We start from the raw sequence: 21,079 nt of genomic DNA on the forward strand, positions 1-21,079 counted from the left end.
GTTAAGAGCTTGCGTTCAATTCATCTTTCGTTCCCATCCCTGTTCGTCGATACATTTTCTCTTCGCGACATTGACGCACGAGTTGTCTATGCGGACTGAAAGAGAACCCCTCGTTCCCCGCAGAGATCCGGAACAGGCGACTTCAACAAGAGGCACTTCAGCATCTCGTTCAGCTGCTGCCTACGCCGAACCGTGAGACGCTCTGGGCACTTTTGAGTTTCCTCAGCGTGGTGGCGGCTAACAGCGAAGATCAAAAGAACAAGACAGGCGAGTGGATACCGGGCAACAAGATGGACACGACCAACTTGGCCACGGTGAGTATCATTCGCGTCCTCTTATCGCGAATCCAATCGAAAGGATTGGACGATGATGAAATCGAATGATACTCATCTTCCATTTATCGTGAGATTTTAATGAAAAAGAAAAGGACGAAGAGGAAAAGATACGTAGTACAGGTGTAGAGATCGATGATAGGACGCTTCATATTTCTAATCGAACGAGTGGAAAAATCGGCATCTCGTTCGACATTAGCTTCGAACTCGAGGTTCATCGGTGCTATTTTTTAAATATCTTTTACGTTTCGCTCTTCTAGATCTTCGTAGGGAATCATTGTCGCCACTTGCGAAGCTTTTCCATTTTTATAGCAGTGATCTCTAAAGTGAATTTATACAAGACACGTTTCATTGAATCTTTTAATCAATTTTTGGTTGCTTATTTAGGGATCGTAAAAGAAAAAAAAAACAATTGAATTTCAAAGAGATCCATGTGGTGGAAAAAGGTGATTCTCAAATGGGAATTTCTTTTCGTATTTTGTTTTTCTTTCGAAAATATCGAGACAACCAAATCCATCGAAAGACGAATCTATAGAATTATACGAATATTTCAGATAATACGATCTCTTCTGTTGCTTATACACGCTTTTAAATAATACATTCCGAAATGTTTAGAAAGCAGCTGTAGCGAACTCTAACGAATCACCGTAGTGATTTACATAGGCATATTTAATTTCTCAGATTTTCTCAAAGCCTCTCATGAATTTTCTTCAATTTTCTTTCATAAGGTATTTGCCCCAAATATTCTTCATTGCGTGAAACCTGGACAAAGGTCGGAAGTGTCCGCGGAAAGGGCGGAAGAGAGGATAGACGTGATAAATGTGGTCAGAACTCTTTTGGAACACGCCGCGACGTTATTTAAGGTGCCAGCCGCTCTTCTAGACGAAGTCTACTTGCACATGATGGACACCCATCCGGCCGATTTGGATCTCGCCCTTTCTCGACGTGCCGAAGAGTGAGTAACTTATATGGGCATTTTCTATCTTTAATCTTCGATCCCATCAAGTCCCTTCTCTCTTCGATCTTCAAAATAGATGCTTAAGGAAACGCTGACGATTCGATTTTGACCATTTTGTGTAACAAGCGTTACTTCGTATAAAACGTAACTAAAGTATCAAGAATTTAGAATTATGTATTGCTATTTTTATACAATTATCGCAAAATTATTATACTTGACTTTCTCTTAAAATTCCATCGATACTCTTCATTTTTGGCCATACGAAACTTAATATAAAAATAGTAATATAACAGTTCTAATATAAGCAGTAAATTCTTATTAGATTAAAATTCTCTTTTTCATTAAATTTCTCTATCGTCGATTACGATTTTATATTTCATATTAGCAACTGATGTTGCGTTAAATTTATATTGGAGACAAACGCGCCATTCTTCATCCTTTGTGCAGTTGAACAGGCGATCGTGAATATTCTAATCGTTATTTATCTTTCTGCCAAAGACACTCGAGCGCTCCGTCTTTTCCACGATTTTTAATTCAACTTGCGAGACTTGGTGGCACAAAGCCAACGAAGTTCTCGCGTATGATGTCAGTCGGCGAGTCGCGTAGGAAAAGCTGACAGCGTGTTTCGTACGATTTTTCGCAGGCAATGCGGAGACGAGGCGGACCCGTGCAGCGAAGCCGAAACCTTCTCGCTCGAGGAGACGCTAACGACGTCGACAACGACCACGGCCGGGACGACCCCGTCTACCAGAAAGGTAACTGATCCAGATCGAACGAGATATCCCTCGACCATTTCGCGGTATTACTCTGACGTCTTCGCCTGGAACATTTTCGAGATCGAGGAAAGATATGGCTCGACTTCACAGGGGCTAATCTTCTTCCACACCTTGGACGTTTTTATTTCCCCGTTTTCCTTCTGTTCTTCTTCTTCTCGGTCTGTTGAGTAGTTTCGTTTTAAGCGTTCCTGTTTCACTGTATTTTTTTTTACTTTTCGTTTCATTTTCTCTCGTTATTGTCGGTTAAGTTCCTTGTGTCATCGAAGAAATAAAGAATTTTTGTGATTTAACACGTTAACTTAAATGTTGGCATGAGAGTCATTAGTGGCAGTGGATGTTGGACTTGTTAATGACACCATTGGGTTTGTTGATAAACGATGATGTTAAAATTATAACATTTGTATTGGATAAACAATCATATTTGTAGATTTTCAATATCTTTAACGTTATTGTTGTAATCTAAAGTACCAAGTATACTACAAAGCGCTTAGATAATTCTATTTTGTTTCTATAAAAATTCATCTGATAATCCTCAATAATAACGCGTTATCGTTATTAGTTCGTTCTTAGATATAACTGCAAGTTTCTTAATGCAAGATCTTTATATTTTGTTATGCAAAAAGTTATTGAATATAATTCACCCTTAACCCATTAAGGACCAAGCACAATAATCGACCACGACAAGTACTTCACGTTTTCTTTAAACGTTATAAAATCATAGATTTTAGAAAGGAAGAAAATGACGACGGAACAAGAAATACAAACGAATCCATGAAACTCCCTTTCATAGTCACAATGTGAAAAACAGGATTTGATAATGCACGTAATCGAAAACAATTACAAATGAAATGTTGCGTTAATGCGACATCGGTCTTTAACGGGTTAAAATATATTTATCATCGTTGAACATTGAAATGATTAGTTCTAAGGAAACAACTATTAAAATTCTCAATAAAAATTGTATGAAAATAACGTTCCGTATAAAAGAAAACTGGGTCAATTTTGATTGTTAAAGATGTGGACCAGGGAACAGTGTCTGCACCAAACAGCTGGCGTGGGCGGTGATATAGGTCCAAGGCCGAGGCGGCCAAAGAGGCCTGGAAGTCGACGAAAAGAGGAAGGCAGGAGCAATAGCGTGGACAGTGGATCCAGCGAAGATCCAGCCGATCCACGAAGAAAATCCTCGCCCATGGTAATCACCGCCAGTCTTACCATACCGATGTCTGGAGCGTTCACATTGAACCTCGACGATCCGGACATTCCTTACATCGAGGAAACTCCTAAGCAACCCAGTGCACCGCCAAGAAGGCAGAGGCAGCGATCGATTTCCGGTTGCAGCGAAGGTATGATCTTCCTGAATTCTGTCACAGTATTTGGAACGTTCTACGTTAAATCCGAGCTATTAAAATCAGTTGTATTGTTCATTCTTGCGTTGTCAGAATATCGTTCTCTTTGCTTATCAAATCAGTCTTTCAATACAACAAACAACATTGTAACGCAATGAAAACGAATAAATTGAACGAGCAAAATATCTTTTCTCCAAACTTAAGAAACTTGCTAATAAGAGGAAAACAACTCTGCAGAAGCAAACCAATGAACATGCCAACCGAAAATCTTACACCATTTTACCTCGTACTAACCCTACAATCCATAAATACATACAACTAATTTGTTATTCCTTAATCAAAATATCTACCACCAAATGCAATTCCTCCAACAACTTGTCCTAGAGCGAGAGGAGCGACTCCTCGCTTCTAATTTCCACGCTCTTTCATTTTCCCCTGCAGCGCAATAGTCACGAAGCAAAAGAACAAAGAGGAAGAAACCACTATATTTCCATAAAATTATTTATTACCAGGTGGAAGACACGGAAGCGACAGCGCCGTCGGTTCCTCCGCCACGTTATCGGGCGATCAGGTTCCAAGTTCTCCTCCGTCATGGGCGTCATCGCCACCTGCCAGCCCTGACAGTGCGGTCACCGCTGTCTCCTACATCCCCGATCAGCAGGCCGTCCTCCAAAGGGTGTCGTTCACCACCTCGAGCGAGTTACGTCAAGTGACCAGGTCGAGCAGCAGTCAGGAAACGTCGAGGAGCACCGCGGCCCCGTACACACCCAGCATCACCAGCATCGGTGGTGCGGTTTTGAGGTGAGAATCCTGCTCCTCTAAACTATGCTGGCTTCCGTGTGTAGCTGACAGGAATTGGCCGGATGATTCAGGCTATACTGTTCTGGTATTCGCGCGGAACATCTGGGACAGTTCGTTCACCCCCCCTCGAATCTAGTGCAATGCACTCCTGGTGCATTCACCTTGTAATCACGGTATTAGGTCGTTGTTAGGTTATTCGCGTTCCTTGTCGCGGTTCATTCATTCATTCTATCGATTATTCTTTCGTTATCGGGTTTCGTTATTTACATATATATATATGCACTAACTGGTCCTTCTTCTTATTCAGTTCAGCTGTTTCTATTTTATTTTTAGGCTTTCGTTGTCCCTTCGTGTACTGATTAACGTAACTGATCTTTATAAACAGACGTAGGTGGAATTAGCTGCGATACAGAATTATTAAAATATAATTTTTAATCGATAATTAAATCGGTTTGGAACGAGTCCCTGGAAATTGGTTCCATCTCGAATCTTGTATTACGATAAAAATAGTTACAGTGAAACTTTGATCACTATCATTTTTTTAACTTGGTTGTTCGTTTAATCTCTTCATTTTTCATATATTATTGCATTACTGAATGTCAATGAGAAATTCTTCAAAAATGATTTCATTATTTGTTCGTTTTTCAGGTCGAAGACCGCAGACATCGAGAGGATGTTGCACATCTCTAGACCAGATGCAGGTATCTCGATGTCGCAGCAGGGTAAGACCGGCTCTTCAACGTCCTCAGAGAGCAAAAAATACACGAAGAGACGTTACACGGACTCGAGGCATCAAACTCGTCACATCCCCGATTCCGATACGTTGGCGGGGAAAAACACGGCTACAGTTTCATCCTTGCCATCCGTGACGATGTCCACTTCGTCTTCGGCGGCTGGCACGCAGAATCAAAGAACTAGAGCACAGCCGGTCTGGAAACGACGGGAACTGATTTCCAGCGCGCCCAAGGACAGGGAGGGATATCTCTGAATATCCCTGTGGGCGATCGAATCGAATGTCGAAGGATCTCGATGAACCTTTTTCTTTTAGAACTCGTTTCAAGACAGTTCTATTAAAAGTTAAGCGCACGATCAAAGTTTCGCATTGATTTTAAATTGAAAAAAGGGCGTTCCGTATTACGATAATTAAAGATTCTGCGAGGAAGTTTGTACGAATGCGCGACCTACTTGATTACTTGCTTCAGATCGTATCTAAGCTTGCACTTAGGTATGACATGTAAAAAAGTCGAATTAGAAAATTCAATCTTTAGTCAGCTATGGTGAAATACAAAAGACGACAATAAGATCGAATAGTTTGCGCACCCGTACAGATCTTCCTATGTTGAAGCGTGTTACGAAGAGGAACCTAAATAACGAAACACCTTCATACGTTGCTTGAATAATATTTTGATATAGCTTCCGATGGATTATATTCCAACGAAACATTGTGCCTTAACGTATTAAAATTCCAAAGTATTACGTATTCCCCTAAACGATAAGGTATTTAATTTAAGCTATTTAACGATTATAAAGAATTAGTTTTATTCGAGCAACGTACAAGTGAATTACACTTCGGTCGTATCCAGCTGAATTATATATTTCTACGCGAAGAAATTTGAATTGTGCGCTGGATAAACTACGAGTGACTTTGAAAAGAAACCCGAGGAGGTCCGGACCGAGCATACGATTCGATCGTCAAAAGTGTCCGTGAAAGAAAAAAAGAAAAAAAAAACAATATAGTCACTGCCGATCAGGCGTGGCCTGGCAAAGTGTTCCTCGACACGTTTCTCGCTTCGAAAGTGTGATCGACGTATCGTGGGGTGCCTATTGGTTCCTAGACTACCGTCCTCGCGCTCGCAAAGATCTCCGTGACGAAACGCACGACCCCTCTCTACACTCTCTATCTCCCTTGATCTTTCTTTTATCTCGTTTTACCACTTTTCTCGTTCTCTTAACGAGATTAATCGCGTGTAACAAACAAATCAAACGGGACGATGTTCTACCTTGCGGTTAATTTATACGGAAAAGAAAAAAACAAAATGGAACATTGATCTTGTATGTACGAACGTAACATTCTGATGTAGTAGCGACACGTTAGTAGCGATTTGTAAATTATTTTTACTATTCAAGATGGAAGGATTTCCTTCGAGCTTTCGTGGATAATTCATGAAAGCCACAATGTTATCGCGTGCACGATGGAATCCTCGACGAACCAAAATGAAAGAAAGAAGACCAGCCTCGAGTCCCTTGAACTCGCGTCGGGCCATTCTATCTCTCTGGATCGGCTGAACATCGTTGTTGGTTTTGATGTGACGAATGATACGGCGTTGCTCTGTCGAGACGTGGTTCGTCGATCGTAGACTATTATTTTTGTATAGTTATTACAAGTACCTAATCGAACCGGTAGTTTGTGATCTAGCGATGACGAGCCAGAGCAGCTAAACTAACGAATTTCGTCTTTTCGTTTCTTTCTCTCTGTTTCTATTCCTTCCTTTTTCTCGCCGGGAGATTCTCTCGGTTCTTTTCGTCTTTCTTTTTTAAATCGCTCTTCGTTCACGAGAAGTTGTCTTGAAAGAATTCGTGTACTGCCGTGAGGGACGCGTGGCCCGAAAGACGCTGTTGTTCGTCGTTTAAGTTTTCATTTTCAGTCTGTAAGCTAATAAATGAAGGTTAATTTTTTTACTATCTTGACTACCTTGTATTCCAGTTTCCTCTATTATTCCAGATAATTATCGTGAAAATTTGCCGTATAGCAATTATATAGTTTGTCATATAAGCTACTAATATCTTCACGCCAAATTACAGTATTAAAAATAGAAAATAACTGGGATCAGGATTCCACAAACATTACATTGAACGTTCAATATTTGTGATCGTGGATTTGTTTGAACGGATGAAGCGCAAGAAGGAGGACTTTCAGGTAATCGTGAATCATAGAAATTCCTTTATTATCGATTTCCTCGCATACAGTCCTCACACGATTCAAACAGCATCATACTGGTCGTTAGAAAATTCATCGAGACGCACAAACTTCGCGATACAAGGCTTTAATGGGTAGCAAAATGTGCAAAAAGTGAAAACACGGATTTTTTTATACTTCTAATTATGTTTGTTACGCGCGCGTAACTGCGTTTCGATCTCACTCTGTGTTCTCTTATTACGTTTTCCAAAGGTATAGTTAGAATCACACAAGCGCTTTTTCGAAATCCAAAGAAATTCTTTTTTTTTTTTTATTATTAATTTCTATTCTTCAACTTCTTTTTTACGCAATTTTATTCATTTATTGTGCCTTTATTTTTTAACAATTTCAACGATTTATTAGACGATAGTGGCTCTCACTTCTTTGAAACCTTAACATTGAACACGCGGGTGATGAAACATTTTCGAATAAAGGAGAAAATGTTTCTACGAATGAGAGGATTAATAATTCTTTATGACTATAACGTCAATCATTTAAGGATATATATATATATATATACCACTGAAAGATATGTAAGATCGAGAAATTCTGGATTCAGTAAGGCAGAGTTTCTTTTTATCGTTTAATTCTCGGATGTCGAAATAATTCTTGCGTAGGTCCTATAAACACGCTCGGCTCGTGTGATTCGTTTCGACAAATCATATCAACAATAAAAATCAGCGTAGGTGCATCGTTAAGTATTTCACTCAACATAATATCGACGTAATTACTCTCTACCAGAAATGCTAACGTCAAAAGGAATTACCTAGGAGGAAAGATATTAAGAAAAAAGTACAGTTTAACCGTAGAACGATTAAACTCATAATTTAAAAATAGCATAATAAAATAATCTTTCAAACAAAAAAAAAAAAAAAAATGGGGGGGCAGAAAAATAACTCGTAAAATTCATATAGGAATGATCGGAAAATGAATTTCAATCGAATTTCATTCGATATAAATAAATAAGCGTCAACAACTATCCACACACAGTTCTACACGTAAAAGGAAAAGGGGAAGAAAACGAATTACAAAGAAAAAGATATACAGTAAAGACTCGCCTGTCGACTTCGCATACAAATCATAAATAGCTCCAGAATCATCGGCGAAAGAAGCATGAAAACGACTTCTTTTAAACAAAAAGAGAAACAGTGTCACGATACCAACAGTAACGGTAATAAAAAATAATATTAATAATAATAATAATTTCTAACGAGTAAAACGTGTTCTCCTGTTCGAGACTAATGACACGAGCAGAAACAAGATCTCATACGTATCGAGTACACTGCGCAACATACAATATATTTATATATATATTTATATTTATATATAAATTTTCTTCTGCATATTTATATATATATATATTAAAACAATCGCTAAAAAATATAAATATATTTATATATTTATATTTGTATATATATATATAATTCTTGCCGTTTTACGGCTAGCTGCCTACGTAGGGCTGGACGGATGCGACGCAATAAGTATTTTATTTATACTTCGTTCCTCGAACGAAGAAACGCCGAGTTGAAACTACAATGCGACGAACAAGGAGCGTACAGGGAAAAGAGAAAGGTGTTAGATTAAAAAACGAAAAAAAGGGGAAACATAGGGAGAGAAAGGAGAGGGAAAAAGAAAAAGAGAGAAAAAGGTAGAAAAACATATCACGTATCCTGCGACTTCCAAGACGGACGACTACGTGTTGTTACTGGAACGCGCCATTTGACCATTTCCTCTTCTCTTTTTTCCAAATCTAGCGAATACAGCAGGTTCTCTCTCGTTCCCCATGCTGCTTCTCTCGATTGCAAGCGATACAATTGTTCGAGTAAAAATTCAAGAATAAGAAGAGAATGTGCCCGTAAGCTATCTCGAATGCCATCTTATCGCGTTTTATATTCGATGCAAGAAACTTCTACACCTTATTTCTGCCGGATACGCAAAGGAAAAATTGTACGTATGAGATTTTCTTTAGACGCGCGAATAAACGTAAAAACAGACGTAATTCCATGGTACTAGCTCGATAGAAAATATAGAAAATTACCATGAACGTTCAAGAAACAGATTTTAGAACGCGTTGAAAGCTCTCCCACGTCGAACTTACGAACGATGAAATTAATTTCGTCAAGCGTCCCATATTCATACGGTAAATACTTGGTAAAAAACCAAATATAATCCATAATTTCGATAATCGAAGATGAAGAATGCTGAAAGAAATACAACCGGGAAAAGCCATGTAACTAGAAAAGACTGTTGAACATGGATCGATTGATACGTTTCAGTAATAACACGTCAGTCCATTCGCGAATTTAATCCTATACTTTAATTGTACGCCATATCCTGGGCTTAGTTTCGATCTGGCTATTTCACGCTTAAAATACGATAGTTAACAATCGGCTTTAATTCTCTCCTTACCATCACTTTACAACGTAATACCCATAGCATTATTGCTGTTCCAACCGTGACGTAAATCGAACGACAATAGTATCAAAAATTATTATCGTTCTTCTGTCTTTGAAATCACACTCGACGATTCATTTCGTATCAATGACTCGTTACTAGATTTAATTAAGTTCTATCTGTAAATGCATAATTAAATCTCTTCGCCAAATACCGCACGTATCTTGGATATCGGTCATGGTTGAGTCACTTGATTTTCGCTTCGACGTTGTGCTTGTCATTTAGCGACGCGCCGATCTCGATTAAACAATTACAAGTTGCTAGTAGAACATTAAATGCACATGTTTGATACGGTTTATCGATCGATTCGATCAAATTCTATTAACCATTCGCGGCCCAAACGTGCGTATTGGACACGATGTGGGATGATATCGTGATCCCGGAATATTTATCGGACAACTGAAAGTTTACACTAAATTGTCATCATGTTTTTTGTAAGCGAAGATGAGTAGAAATTTTCGGATCGATGTTACACAGAAATTTAGACTGACGTCCGCGGATTTGGATATTTTTATTTGGTTAAATCAGCGAAGAAAATTAGTGACTTTAATTGAATTACTCCTTTTAATTAAAATGTCCTATCTAGCATTTTGAAATATCCGAGATAATTAAAATTTTACCATTTTTATTGTCCTATTTTTGCCTTTCTTTAACCAATTTCAGCTATGTACTCGTTATTTTACAACAGACTGTATACGAAATAACTTTAATTAAAGAACACGGCAAACTTCAAATATTTCAATGTACCTTGAAAAATGGAAAGATGCTAAAAAAAAAGACATTTTAACGAAGAAGTAGATAGCTGAGAGTTTTTAAACGCCACTCGAATCGTATACGCTCAACTTAAAACGTTTCGAAGATTTTCAAAAGGGAGAAGGAACAGAGCGATATTTTCATCCAACATCTACTTCGCACAGTACTTAGGAAAAATTTGCTCGTGCAAGTAATCGATACGATTCTGAAACAAGCCGGACCACGAGACAGCTTACTGCACGAAGCAACCAGACCGCAAAGGGTTAATTTCTGCTTGTTCGCGGTTGGAACCGCTGGGAACTTAAATCGTAATCTCAGCGAACACGACTGGCTGATTTTCTCGATCCTCGCCTGATCGAGCGCACTGAATCCATCAGCATCCTCCTTCTCGAAACGTGGACATCTTTAAACGCCTTACATATTTCAATTTAATATCAGTTTCGAAAGAAATAAAAGACAAAAAAAGAAGTAAAATATTCTTCGATAAATTACAACTTTCGCGTCTTAACGAGCGCGACTCGAAGAAAGAAGAAAACGAACGAGAACTGGAACTCTTACAGAATCGTTGAAAGTTTCTTATCGAGTAAATCGACGACGAAATCCTTGCGGGGGTGGATCATAAGCTCCACCTTTGAATCAGTATTGTCACGTCTACCATAAATATCGGTCGACGTCAGACGCTTGGCGCCTTGAGCCAAAGGTTACAATGTTCTCGAAGACGTAGAGCAACGCCATTAGAGATTGTAGTCGAAGCAATTTCCCTCTGCGATTCTCTCGATCACTTTCAACAGGGTTTATTTCCTACGTCTTCACGGTCGTCCTTCAATCATGCGATAACACTATCTGGGTCTTTCAGTTGCAACTTTATAGTCCAAGATTGCAAGAAAGTCTTTTCGATTCACCTCGATAGAGCGTCACATCGTCGGAAGTTCTCAAGTAACGAAACCAACCGACCGAGCAATTATCGAGGACATCCGCGTTTCAAAGGTACCTCGTGCTTCGTATTTGTCCTTCCTTATGTAAAGAGAAAAATCTATCAACCCTCTATATTATCACGGTTGAAAATTACATATGTACATATTAATTTACATTTAGTCGCTGTATGATTTCTAATAAATTCTTATTATTATCGTAGACTGCGCACGATTATTCATCTACGCGAAATTTAAATGTACAGAATAAACGGAACATAACACCACTGTACAAGATAATTATAGTAGAGTTACCTGTTATAATAATATCTAGCGCATAAATCAAATGTAAATTCTGTTTTCTCAGTTGCCTTGAAAAAGATATAAACTTGAAGAAACATCTATAGTCGAATAATTACTCTGTTACCATTGAAAGACTGTTTGAAAAATTGTTCCAATTATTTGCTTTTCCATAAACAAACCAACATTGTCGCTATAGAGGGTTACAATATTATTTTCACGCGCAGGAAAGTTCTGAAAGACCCGATAAAGTAACGAAGACTTCATCGATAAGTATCGCGACGTTTTTTACGAGTGCCTAAATAAAGTTAATACTAGAAAGAATTAGCGGGTTGTTTCTCCGCTTTCGTGATAAAGAACTTCGTCGAGCTTTATTGCCTTGCTTCGCTCGTCGCTGAACTTTTGTTTCGTATCGGAATGCTTCTTCGACGAAATCAGCTGCGAGTAGACTCGCACGTGAACAAATATCATCGACGCTTTCGTCTTCGCGGAAGTTGTTTAAACCTCGGTAGAGTGCGTCTGAATTCGCACCTTCTTCTGAGAGCCGTTCCTCGATAGAGTCGGACTGTGTGCCGAGAAACCGGGATTGTGGATACCGAGCGGCTTTGGCTTCTTCAACGAGCTTCGAAGCGGCGAAGCCGTGCTTGTCACACTTCCGGAAGTTGCTACCGACGCCATCGAACCGTTTCCGGCTCCGCCTACGTAGGGCTTGCCACTAGCGTCGGTCATCGAGATGCTGCCGCCTGAAATTCGAAACAACAAATATATATTTTCATTTATTTAGAATATAAAAATTTCCTATTTTATATATAATATACCTACACTATACCTGTACTATATAACTATATTATTAGATTAGTATACTTATGTGAAGTCGCGTAAAAAATATGTTAATAATTTATGTTTCTGTATTTGTGGAGAATTTAAACGTGAGAAAGTATGCAATAATTTAAAAAAATATCTTGAATAAAGTAGATACGTATTATACTATTAGACGAGTGAAATAAATTTCTATTTAGGTTCCATTTATTTAGTCGTAATCGTAAAAATACGAGTTTGCGTAAACATCGTTAATGCCGTTAATGAGATAGTCTACTATGTGTATACTAATTTAGCATATTTTTTTTGGTAATGCCACATTTCATTTGCAACGACTTAATGTGTATTACGATATACATATATTACATTACACAATAGAATATATTGAAATGCAGTTTATAATCGTAATTTGGAGCCTATTAAGACGTAATCTGATTAATTTTTATTTCTATTCTGAACCTGGAACCTGGCTGGAATTAGCAAGGTAGCGACGATAATCTCGACATTAAATGTATAATTTTATACATTAAACTCGTTTAACTGAAAACAAACTGGACTATAAATTTCCACTAATTAACCAAAGAAACTAAGCGTCGTAAAAGATAAAAACAACAAACAAGGACTATAAAACAGATAATTTTGTGTGTGTGTGTGTGTGTGTGACAGTGGATTTGTCCCACAACCTTTCACTCTACTATAATAGGAAAAAAAGTTTGGAAATTGATTGTCCGCCGAGGTGGCCAACAGGTTCCCCAACTATTCGAGTACGTTGAATTAAATTCCACGATTTAACTTTAATTGAGGCACGTGGAATTTTAATAAGTAAAAAATAATTATTATCGATAAATGCTATTAGGTTGTCCGAAATGTTTCTTTCATTTTATGAGGAAATAATAAACGCACAACGTTCTTTGCTTTATATTATTTTGTCCAATTACGTACGATCCATTTTGTGCTGTTGAGATAAACACCGTGACATTTCACAGACTTGGTTTCACGTTTGTATGAAGGTACACTGTTGTAAAAAACACGTTTGCGAAAGAAAGACACTTTTCGGACAACCTACATATAATCATTTTATATAATAAATAATGAATATATTTTCGTGTACAACTATTTATAAACAAATTTAATCGTTTAAACGATATCGTAAGATTGCACAATCGTGGACTGAAATAGATAGAATAATTCGAAAATTTATAGTCGCGAACACTCTTGCAATTACATGGCTTCTTTGAATCTCTTTACGAAGAAATCGTAGTTAATAAGAAAGTAAGAACGTTTAATATCATTTATAAGAGTAATTACTCATTACACCATAATTTCCAGCTACAGAACAAAATAATTGCATAAAGCAGCCGGAACAGCGTATAACAACCGCTAGTTCTGGAATTTCTCATTAAGGCAGAATCTTGGCTATCATCTTTTAAACACCAAACGAATAGACCTATAAATAATACTCTTCATAAAACACTTCTTATATAATCCGCTATGCTACGAGTAACCAACTATAATTTTCGATCGATCGAAAATTCACGAGAACAAAAAAAAAAAAAAAAGAAATAAAGACAGTTTTTCGCGAAAAAGCACAAATCAAAATCTATGAAAAATCGCGCACGTTGCAATTCGATGAACACGCGTGTCACGTTTCACGCATGCATCCACGTACGCGGCAGTAATATTTAAGCGCACCTGCACTCTTGCTACGTGGAAATTCATCGAGACGTTTTAATTCACCACGAGGCACGATCGAGCGCGATGAACACGGCTGAATTTCCACTCTATGTGTCATCCAAACGCGAAGTTATTCGGGAAAAAATTTTTACATCGCCCCTTTCCACTCGACTCCGTGTCCATCCTTTCTTCTATGGCCTTCGATATCTTTCCTTTTCCTTTTTCTTTTTTTTTTTTAATCTTTCTAAGCGCTTTAACATCGCACACGTATGAATAAGTAACTGTAATTTCTCATTTATGTACTTTAACTTTATCGTATTATTTTCGATTCCATCACATTTTCCTATCGATAAAAAGTTCCCAGGTCGAAGGAGAATATGGAAATTTCATGCCGAAGAATTTTTTAAAACGCGACAAATCACTTTTGCTGGTCGAAACGAGAGGCAAATTGAGATGTATACAGAATTCACAAACTGCAGTAGCATTTGTTTAATTTGTAAAGTATCTTGTAAAAAGAAGATTCTTTTTGCATGCAGCATCCGTTTAATTTATTCCCCCTAAATTTTAATCACTATCTTTTCATTTGAGATACGAGCAAATATTTCCTCGCTTTCCTTCTATTCGATTCCTCCTCGTGTCTGTTTATTTGTTTCTTTAGCAGTTAGTTTTCCTTCTATTATTTGCGCTTCGTTCCTACTGTGACACCATGTTTCGTGCTACAGTTTAGTTCTTTCTCTCTGAAACTTCGCTCGTTGTCCCTTTTCTTCGCAAGTTTTGCAAGTTTGAAAGTTCTCCCTCGTTATTTTTTATTTCTCTGATCCCTCGCGTACGATCTCTCTATTTGCTCCCTTCACCTTGACTTCCCGTCACGTTTCACCGCGTTTCACATCCGAACACATTTCTCGGGCATATTGAGTTTCCATCAGCTGTTAGGCGAAGGTCCTTCGACTTCCAGCCACGCAGCAACATTCTCCCACAAGCGAGGAACCTGAAGAACGTCTTCACTCGATTCCAGCAGATCAAGCATCGCACGAAGATGTTTAAGTTTTATCTTGCTTGAGAAACCCTCTTTAGAAACGTTTAAAAAGGGGAACTGAAACATCGGTTCATTTGCTTGCAAGTTTTGCAAGCTTGGATCATTTTGTAAAACCCTTTCTACAATGAAAATATCCCCGAAGATTTGTTAAAAATACCTCGAGTATCTTTTAAGAGAAAAATCCTGATCTCATTTTATCTTCAATGAAATAGAAAATGTAATAGGTGGTCCAAAATTGCAATTTACACGTAATATGTTAATTCCTAAATTTGAAATATTCATGGAAACCAGGTACAAAATGTACTGTTTCGTTTGGTTGACGCGTAACCTTGAACGTAACCCGTTCGAAATTGTGCACCGAAGCGAAGCTATTAGGAACTAAATGGATATGTTGCCTCGTTAACCACATTAATAATATTCCGATAAGGGAAAAGCTTTGCCTTCCAGCTGAGAGCTAAGAGCTTTCTCTCTGTTTCGTAGAAAATTGAGTAACATCGCACGTGGGAAAAAATCTTATGACAAGTGTTTATCAAATGCGATATAAAAGTGTTAAATGGACGAATGTCGCTTGCTGCGCTACCTCAAACAGATTTCTTTTTAATACGCGGTAGGAATTCTAATTTCGTGATGTGAAATTTAAATGAAGCGTAGAACTGAAATTAAGAAGACGAACGAAGAGACGCAAAACTACAGGCAACAAGTCTATTTAGTATCATAGTATGATATCCCTGGGGTATCATATAAATAAATTACTGACGCTCTTCACGATATGATATAGAGGTTGAATTCAAATAGCCATAAATCGGAACGAATAGCAATTGTAGTTAGTAAAATGTTTCAAACGAATCTCTACAGTGATCTATCATTTGATATCGTGAAATTTAATATTTCAACATTATTTAATTCCAGAATTTAGTATGGAAGCTTGTAAATTCGCTGGTGGAAAGTTTCGATACGAGTCGATGTTAAAAAATGTCTGCGAGTCGATATCGATGACTTGCGAGCCTTACGAAAATTTCCAATTTCACAATGCAATATCCACAAGCTTCCAAGAATTTTGAAATCGTGTCAAATTGCTCGCATTACTTACCGCGTCTACCGATTCCCTTCGACACGAATAAGCAAATTACTGAACTTCTTCACGTATCATTCACACAAAAATGAATACTAAAATTCGATCGACTTCGTTTTGCCATGCCATACACGCACTCCATACATTTTGTAAGACTTCGTCCTTTGTTATGAAGTATTATTGCTCCTCACGAAATCTTCCTCGCGACGATACGATTGTGACAGAGGTTTTAGACACGTGGCCTTGAAATGCGAATAAACGCAGAAGAAAGAATATTCGGTATTTTGCGCAATTTACAATTTATGAAATTTTGATTTCTTTATTAAACTAGTTCCAATATATTATTTTTCTATAAATAGGCTCGTGGTTAACGTCAATAGTTTTTTCGCTATTGTACGGTTGATCATTATAATTTTAGATTTAGACGGGATCAGAAAAAAAAATTAATTAAGCGGAGTAGTTTAGTAATTAAATAGGGATCACGTGTCTAGCGAACTTACCATTCGTGGGTTGATGTTCCCGGTAGCCAGGATTATTTATGGTAGCTGCACGAGGATCACCGACAACCCTAATCTTCGTCGGATCACCGCCTCGTCGAGCATAAATACCTTCATATACTGCGGTGACCAGCACACCAAAGTTCAAAGCGATAGCAGCCAACTGTAACAATAAGTTTCATATCCTTTGGTTGATGAAAGTTTCAAACTAACCATGTATATCTGAACGATTGATTAGATAAATTATTTCTTAACTTTAAACGTAGTATTATCGTAAATTATTATTTAATATGTATATCTTGCATTATTCGAATTCATGATTACGGAGACCAAATTTGCTACGATTTTTACAAAACATTCTAAAATAAAATTTCATTTTCTCTTAGGAAAATAGATCGTGGTGATTAATAGATCGAGAGAATTTATAAAGCGAGCATAAGTTTCCTGTCGTAGCCGATTCACCGTAAAATTATTCCCCAAAAAAATTAAACTTCGGTTCATCGGATAAACGCACGGTTGCTTGTGCCGATAATTCTTGATAAATATTTCGATGAAATCAGAAGAGCATTGAAACATAAAAAGCACGATAAATACGACGTCCAACAATTAACGCAAATACTCGCAATTATCGTACCGAAAGTTTGCAGTCTGATGGAGCATCGATTATGCACGCTCATTATCAATGAAGCGAGTTCGTTATCGTGGACAATTCTAAGCCGCATAATTATTGAAATTTTGTCAGAAGAATACCAATAAATTAACGATTACCACGAACAAACAAGGCTGAATTGCATATAATATTTTTAAAAACATTTCCTCTGACATGATTTATTTTTCAATAAATTATTCATAAAAATAAATTACCTATATTACTTTGAAGAACTTTTGTAAACAAAAATTATCAAAACGCTGACATCATTAGGATATATATTACCCAGGAAAAAAACTAAAAAATATTTCATTAATCGCAAGAAAAAACTTCCTTCAATCCACAGCACCACGACGTACAATTAATTTTTCGATACTGTCGCGCCAAAATTTACCAATACTAAAGTGTTCTAATTCATTAATTACATCAGTATTATCCAGTAATTGCAACAGTGATGCATTAATTCGTCCACCTGGACGTCATACGTTCCCATTGTTCTAAAATCCGTAAGGTTCGTCCATATTGTTCTATACGGAATGCTTGTTTTCAGCACGTTAAACAGTTCGTTTTCATGTAGCTAACTGATGTTGTTGTCTCTTGTTGTGAAATACACTCGATCATTGAACGTAGGAAAAAGGACGGAGGAGGGTGGGAACGCAGAAAGAACATAGAAAAGGTGGAAGAAAACAGGGGATTTAATTAAGATGTACAAAAGACGCAGGGAAGCCATTGTTTCACCGCAATAATTAATTCACCGTTGTTTCTTTAGCTTCCGTTGTGCCTTTCCACCATATCGACCTACGCCCGAGGAAAAGGAAAGAGGAAACGGGAAAACCAAATATACGGTCTGGTGACAATTTGATTAACAAACGCTGCCCCCTCTGGGATTTATTTATCAGCCCACGCGTAGCACTGTCATTCATTAAGGAGCGAATGAAAAAATGTCGAAGCACGGTTAAATTTTGTACGCAGGAAGAGACTACAGAGATCAAGCTGGTGAAATAAAGCCATGGTATTAGGGGATGCTCGCAAGGGGATTTTAGACTTCGTACGTGCTTCCTCGAGATCGTAGGAAACCTGTACTTTATTTTAATAAAATATTTTATATTTGAATGTGAATCACATAACATAATATGAATTTATTTTTCAATACAATCGCTGGTGTATACTTTACATTCTACTTTATATTCTATTTTATATTCTATTCTATTTATCGAACGACGCGGCAGAATTATTCTTTAAGCGTCTAAGAGAATTGTTCAATTCGTAAAAGAAATAAAAATAGTACAGATCGGAGGTGACACACTTTTTGAAAATTGCAAAAAAAATTTCCTAACGATTATTTCTTCCCTTGCGAGGGAAAGATTTTAGTTTCCTCGCCAGTTTTTCTCCGCTCAATAAGATAAGGGTAGACCCTCTGCCTCTTTACATCCAAGTTGTATTCACCAACAATTACTCTACGATACAAACTCTGACTTTCTTTTGTTAAGTTCGCGTGGAAAGGTAAAAAGGGCGTTGTTATTGGCGTCAAGACTAAATTTTCATATTTCTTCTTCGAGTGTTAAAAAACATTTATATGCTAATTTTACCACATTTTCAAATTTATTCTTTTCTTATTAAGAAACGTACAATTTTCATTGATACAATACGAATTCTGCCGAGCTTTTCAATATTTATGTAAAAAGTACGTAACGTTTTCAACAGTCAATGTATTTTATTATATTTCGAATATTCCATATTTTGTGAAAGGAAAAGATTGAATGTATCAATTCGAGACAAAAATGTATACGGTATTATTATTGTAATATAAAGGAACGTCGGTTTTCTATAGGAACATTAGATCGTATCTTTCAATGAAACAGAGGTGAAAAATGTGGGATCTTAACTCGAACCTTCAACTCCATCCAATCGACTCCACTACTATTATTTTTATTCTATTATCTTCCTTTCTATTTTTTTCTTTTATTCTCCTCCTCGTAAAACGTTTTTATGACGGGATTTCTAATATTTCCAAAATCTGAAAGAAATGCTCCGAGAAATTCGCAATTGAAATAAGCAAATTCTTCAAAACAACAATTAGGAAATTACTCGGTATTATTCAATAAAATATTAATTTTATACAAATAAATTACTTTTCCATTTTTCCTAAATTCCTGAATGTGAACCTCTTCACAAATTATCTAATTCAACGAACAAAACAAACCTACAGTTATTACCGATTACGATAATTGTTCCAATACTATTTGGTATCTTTCTTCTTCTCCAACAAAAAGCTTTTTATTGATTTTACACAAATAAATTACTTTTCCATTTTTCCTAAATTCCTGAATGTGAACCTCTTCACAAATTATCTAATTCAACGAACAAAACAAACCTACAGTTATTATCAATTACGATAATTGTTCCAATACTATTTGGTATCTTTCTTCTTCTCCAACAAAAAGCTTTTTATTGATTTTACACAAATAAATTACTTTTCCATTTTTCCTAAATTCCTGAATGTGAACCTCTTCACAAATTATCTAATTCAACGAACAACACAAACCTACAGTTATTACCGATTACGATAATTGTCCCAATATAATTTGGTATCTTTCTTCTTCTCCAACAAAAAGCTTTTTATTGATTTTACACAAATAAATTACTTTTCCTTTTTGCTAAATTTCTGAATGTGAACCTTTTCACAAATTATCTAATTCAACGAACAACACAAACCTACAGTTATTACCGATTATGATAATTGTCCCAATATAATTTGGTATCTTTCTTCTTCTCCAACAAAAAGCTTAATCTCATTTTCCGCCAATGTCACGGACAAAAAATAAACGTCTCCTATATCTCACAAAAAACTATAAAAAAAAAGGTCAAACTATAGAATCTCGACGATCGTAGAATACCAAACGCACTTCCGGCGAATGTGAAATCCCCATAGCTTAACTTTACATCGTTATAAATCGCGGCTTGATTTTACCTTGCCCTGTTTCTGTTTGTTCATTTTATCCAGCTCGATCTCGTCCTTGGCCTCTCTCAGAAGGCTGCGTCTCTTCTTTTCCATCATCTTGCAACCAGTACTATAGTACACCCGTGTGGCGATCGTCACGTAACACGGATAAAGTGTATTTCATAAAAAACTTCATACGTTTCACACAACACAGTTTTATATTCACGAATATGACGGTTCCATGTCCTTTAACATTCGTAACTTTTCATTCTCGACTTTCGCTCCATTCTTCTTTCCACTTTCTTTTAATCGAAGAATTAAGAACTTCTTTTATAATAGAAATTTCTTCTATAGATTTAACTGTGTAAGTTTTGTTTAGGAGAAGTTTTCAAAAGTTTGATGAAGCGATTTCGAAGCGATAGATTATCATAATTAGAAATTTTATATAGTCTTTGAATTAATCGGTGAACATAGATCGAAGAAGATGTTCGCCTTAAGGTTAACGTCCACCGATCACGCGAGCCGTATCACTGATCAATCGTGCAACAGTATCGATAGATAACGCGTCTCGATCTCGTGTTTCATCGTAGCTAGCTACCGAATGGCAACCTGTTTAACAACTTTCGCTATGAAACACAACAATCCTTACGAAACGCTTTACGTTTTTGCGATGAGGCTGCTCCGAATCGCGATCTCGTTTCTTGAAAATTATTTTGCATACGCTTGATACACACGTTCGTTAATAGCCTGTTAATAATGAAAAATAAAAAAAGAATCTCTAAAATCACCGCATATCTACTTGTC

The 21,079-nt window shown here is 37.0% G+C and overlaps 2 protein-coding genes across 2 annotated transcripts in view; one reads left to right on the forward strand and one right to left on the reverse strand.

Moving 5' to 3' along the window:
* The window catches only part of LOC122577227, a 30,277-nt gene extending 23,382 nt beyond the window's left edge, over positions 1 to 6,895 (forward strand). The window contains exons 7-12 of the mRNA XM_043748382.1: positions 124 to 314; positions 1,061 to 1,287; positions 1,934 to 2,045; positions 3,082 to 3,409; positions 3,925 to 4,213; positions 4,862 to 6,895. Of these exons, the coding sequence (XP_043604317.1) occupies positions 124 to 314; positions 1,061 to 1,287; positions 1,934 to 2,045; positions 3,082 to 3,409; positions 3,925 to 4,213; positions 4,862 to 5,201 (1,487 nt within the window). The 3' untranslated portion in view covers positions 5,202 to 6,895. The remainder of the gene's footprint in view (positions 1 to 123; positions 315 to 1,060; positions 1,288 to 1,933; positions 2,046 to 3,081; positions 3,410 to 3,924; positions 4,214 to 4,861) is intronic.
* A 236-nt stretch (positions 6,896 to 7,131) lies between these two features.
* LOC122577231 overlaps positions 7,132 to 21,079 on the reverse strand; it is a 56,745-nt gene continuing 42,797 nt past the window's right edge. The window contains exons 6-7 of the mRNA XM_043748395.1: positions 16,689 to 16,848; positions 7,132 to 12,330 (exon numbers count right to left, since the gene is read on the reverse strand). Of these exons, the coding sequence (XP_043604330.1) occupies positions 12,086 to 12,330; positions 16,689 to 16,848 (405 nt within the window). The 3' untranslated portion in view covers positions 7,132 to 12,085. The remainder of the gene's footprint in view (positions 12,331 to 16,688; positions 16,849 to 21,079) is intronic.

The sequence above is a fragment of the Bombus pyrosoma genome, linkage group LG2 (genome assembly GCF_014825855.1).
Source record: "Bombus pyrosoma isolate SC7728 linkage group LG2, ASM1482585v1, whole genome shotgun sequence".
Classification (NCBI taxonomy): domain Eukaryota; kingdom Metazoa; phylum Arthropoda; class Insecta; order Hymenoptera; family Apidae; genus Bombus; species Bombus pyrosoma.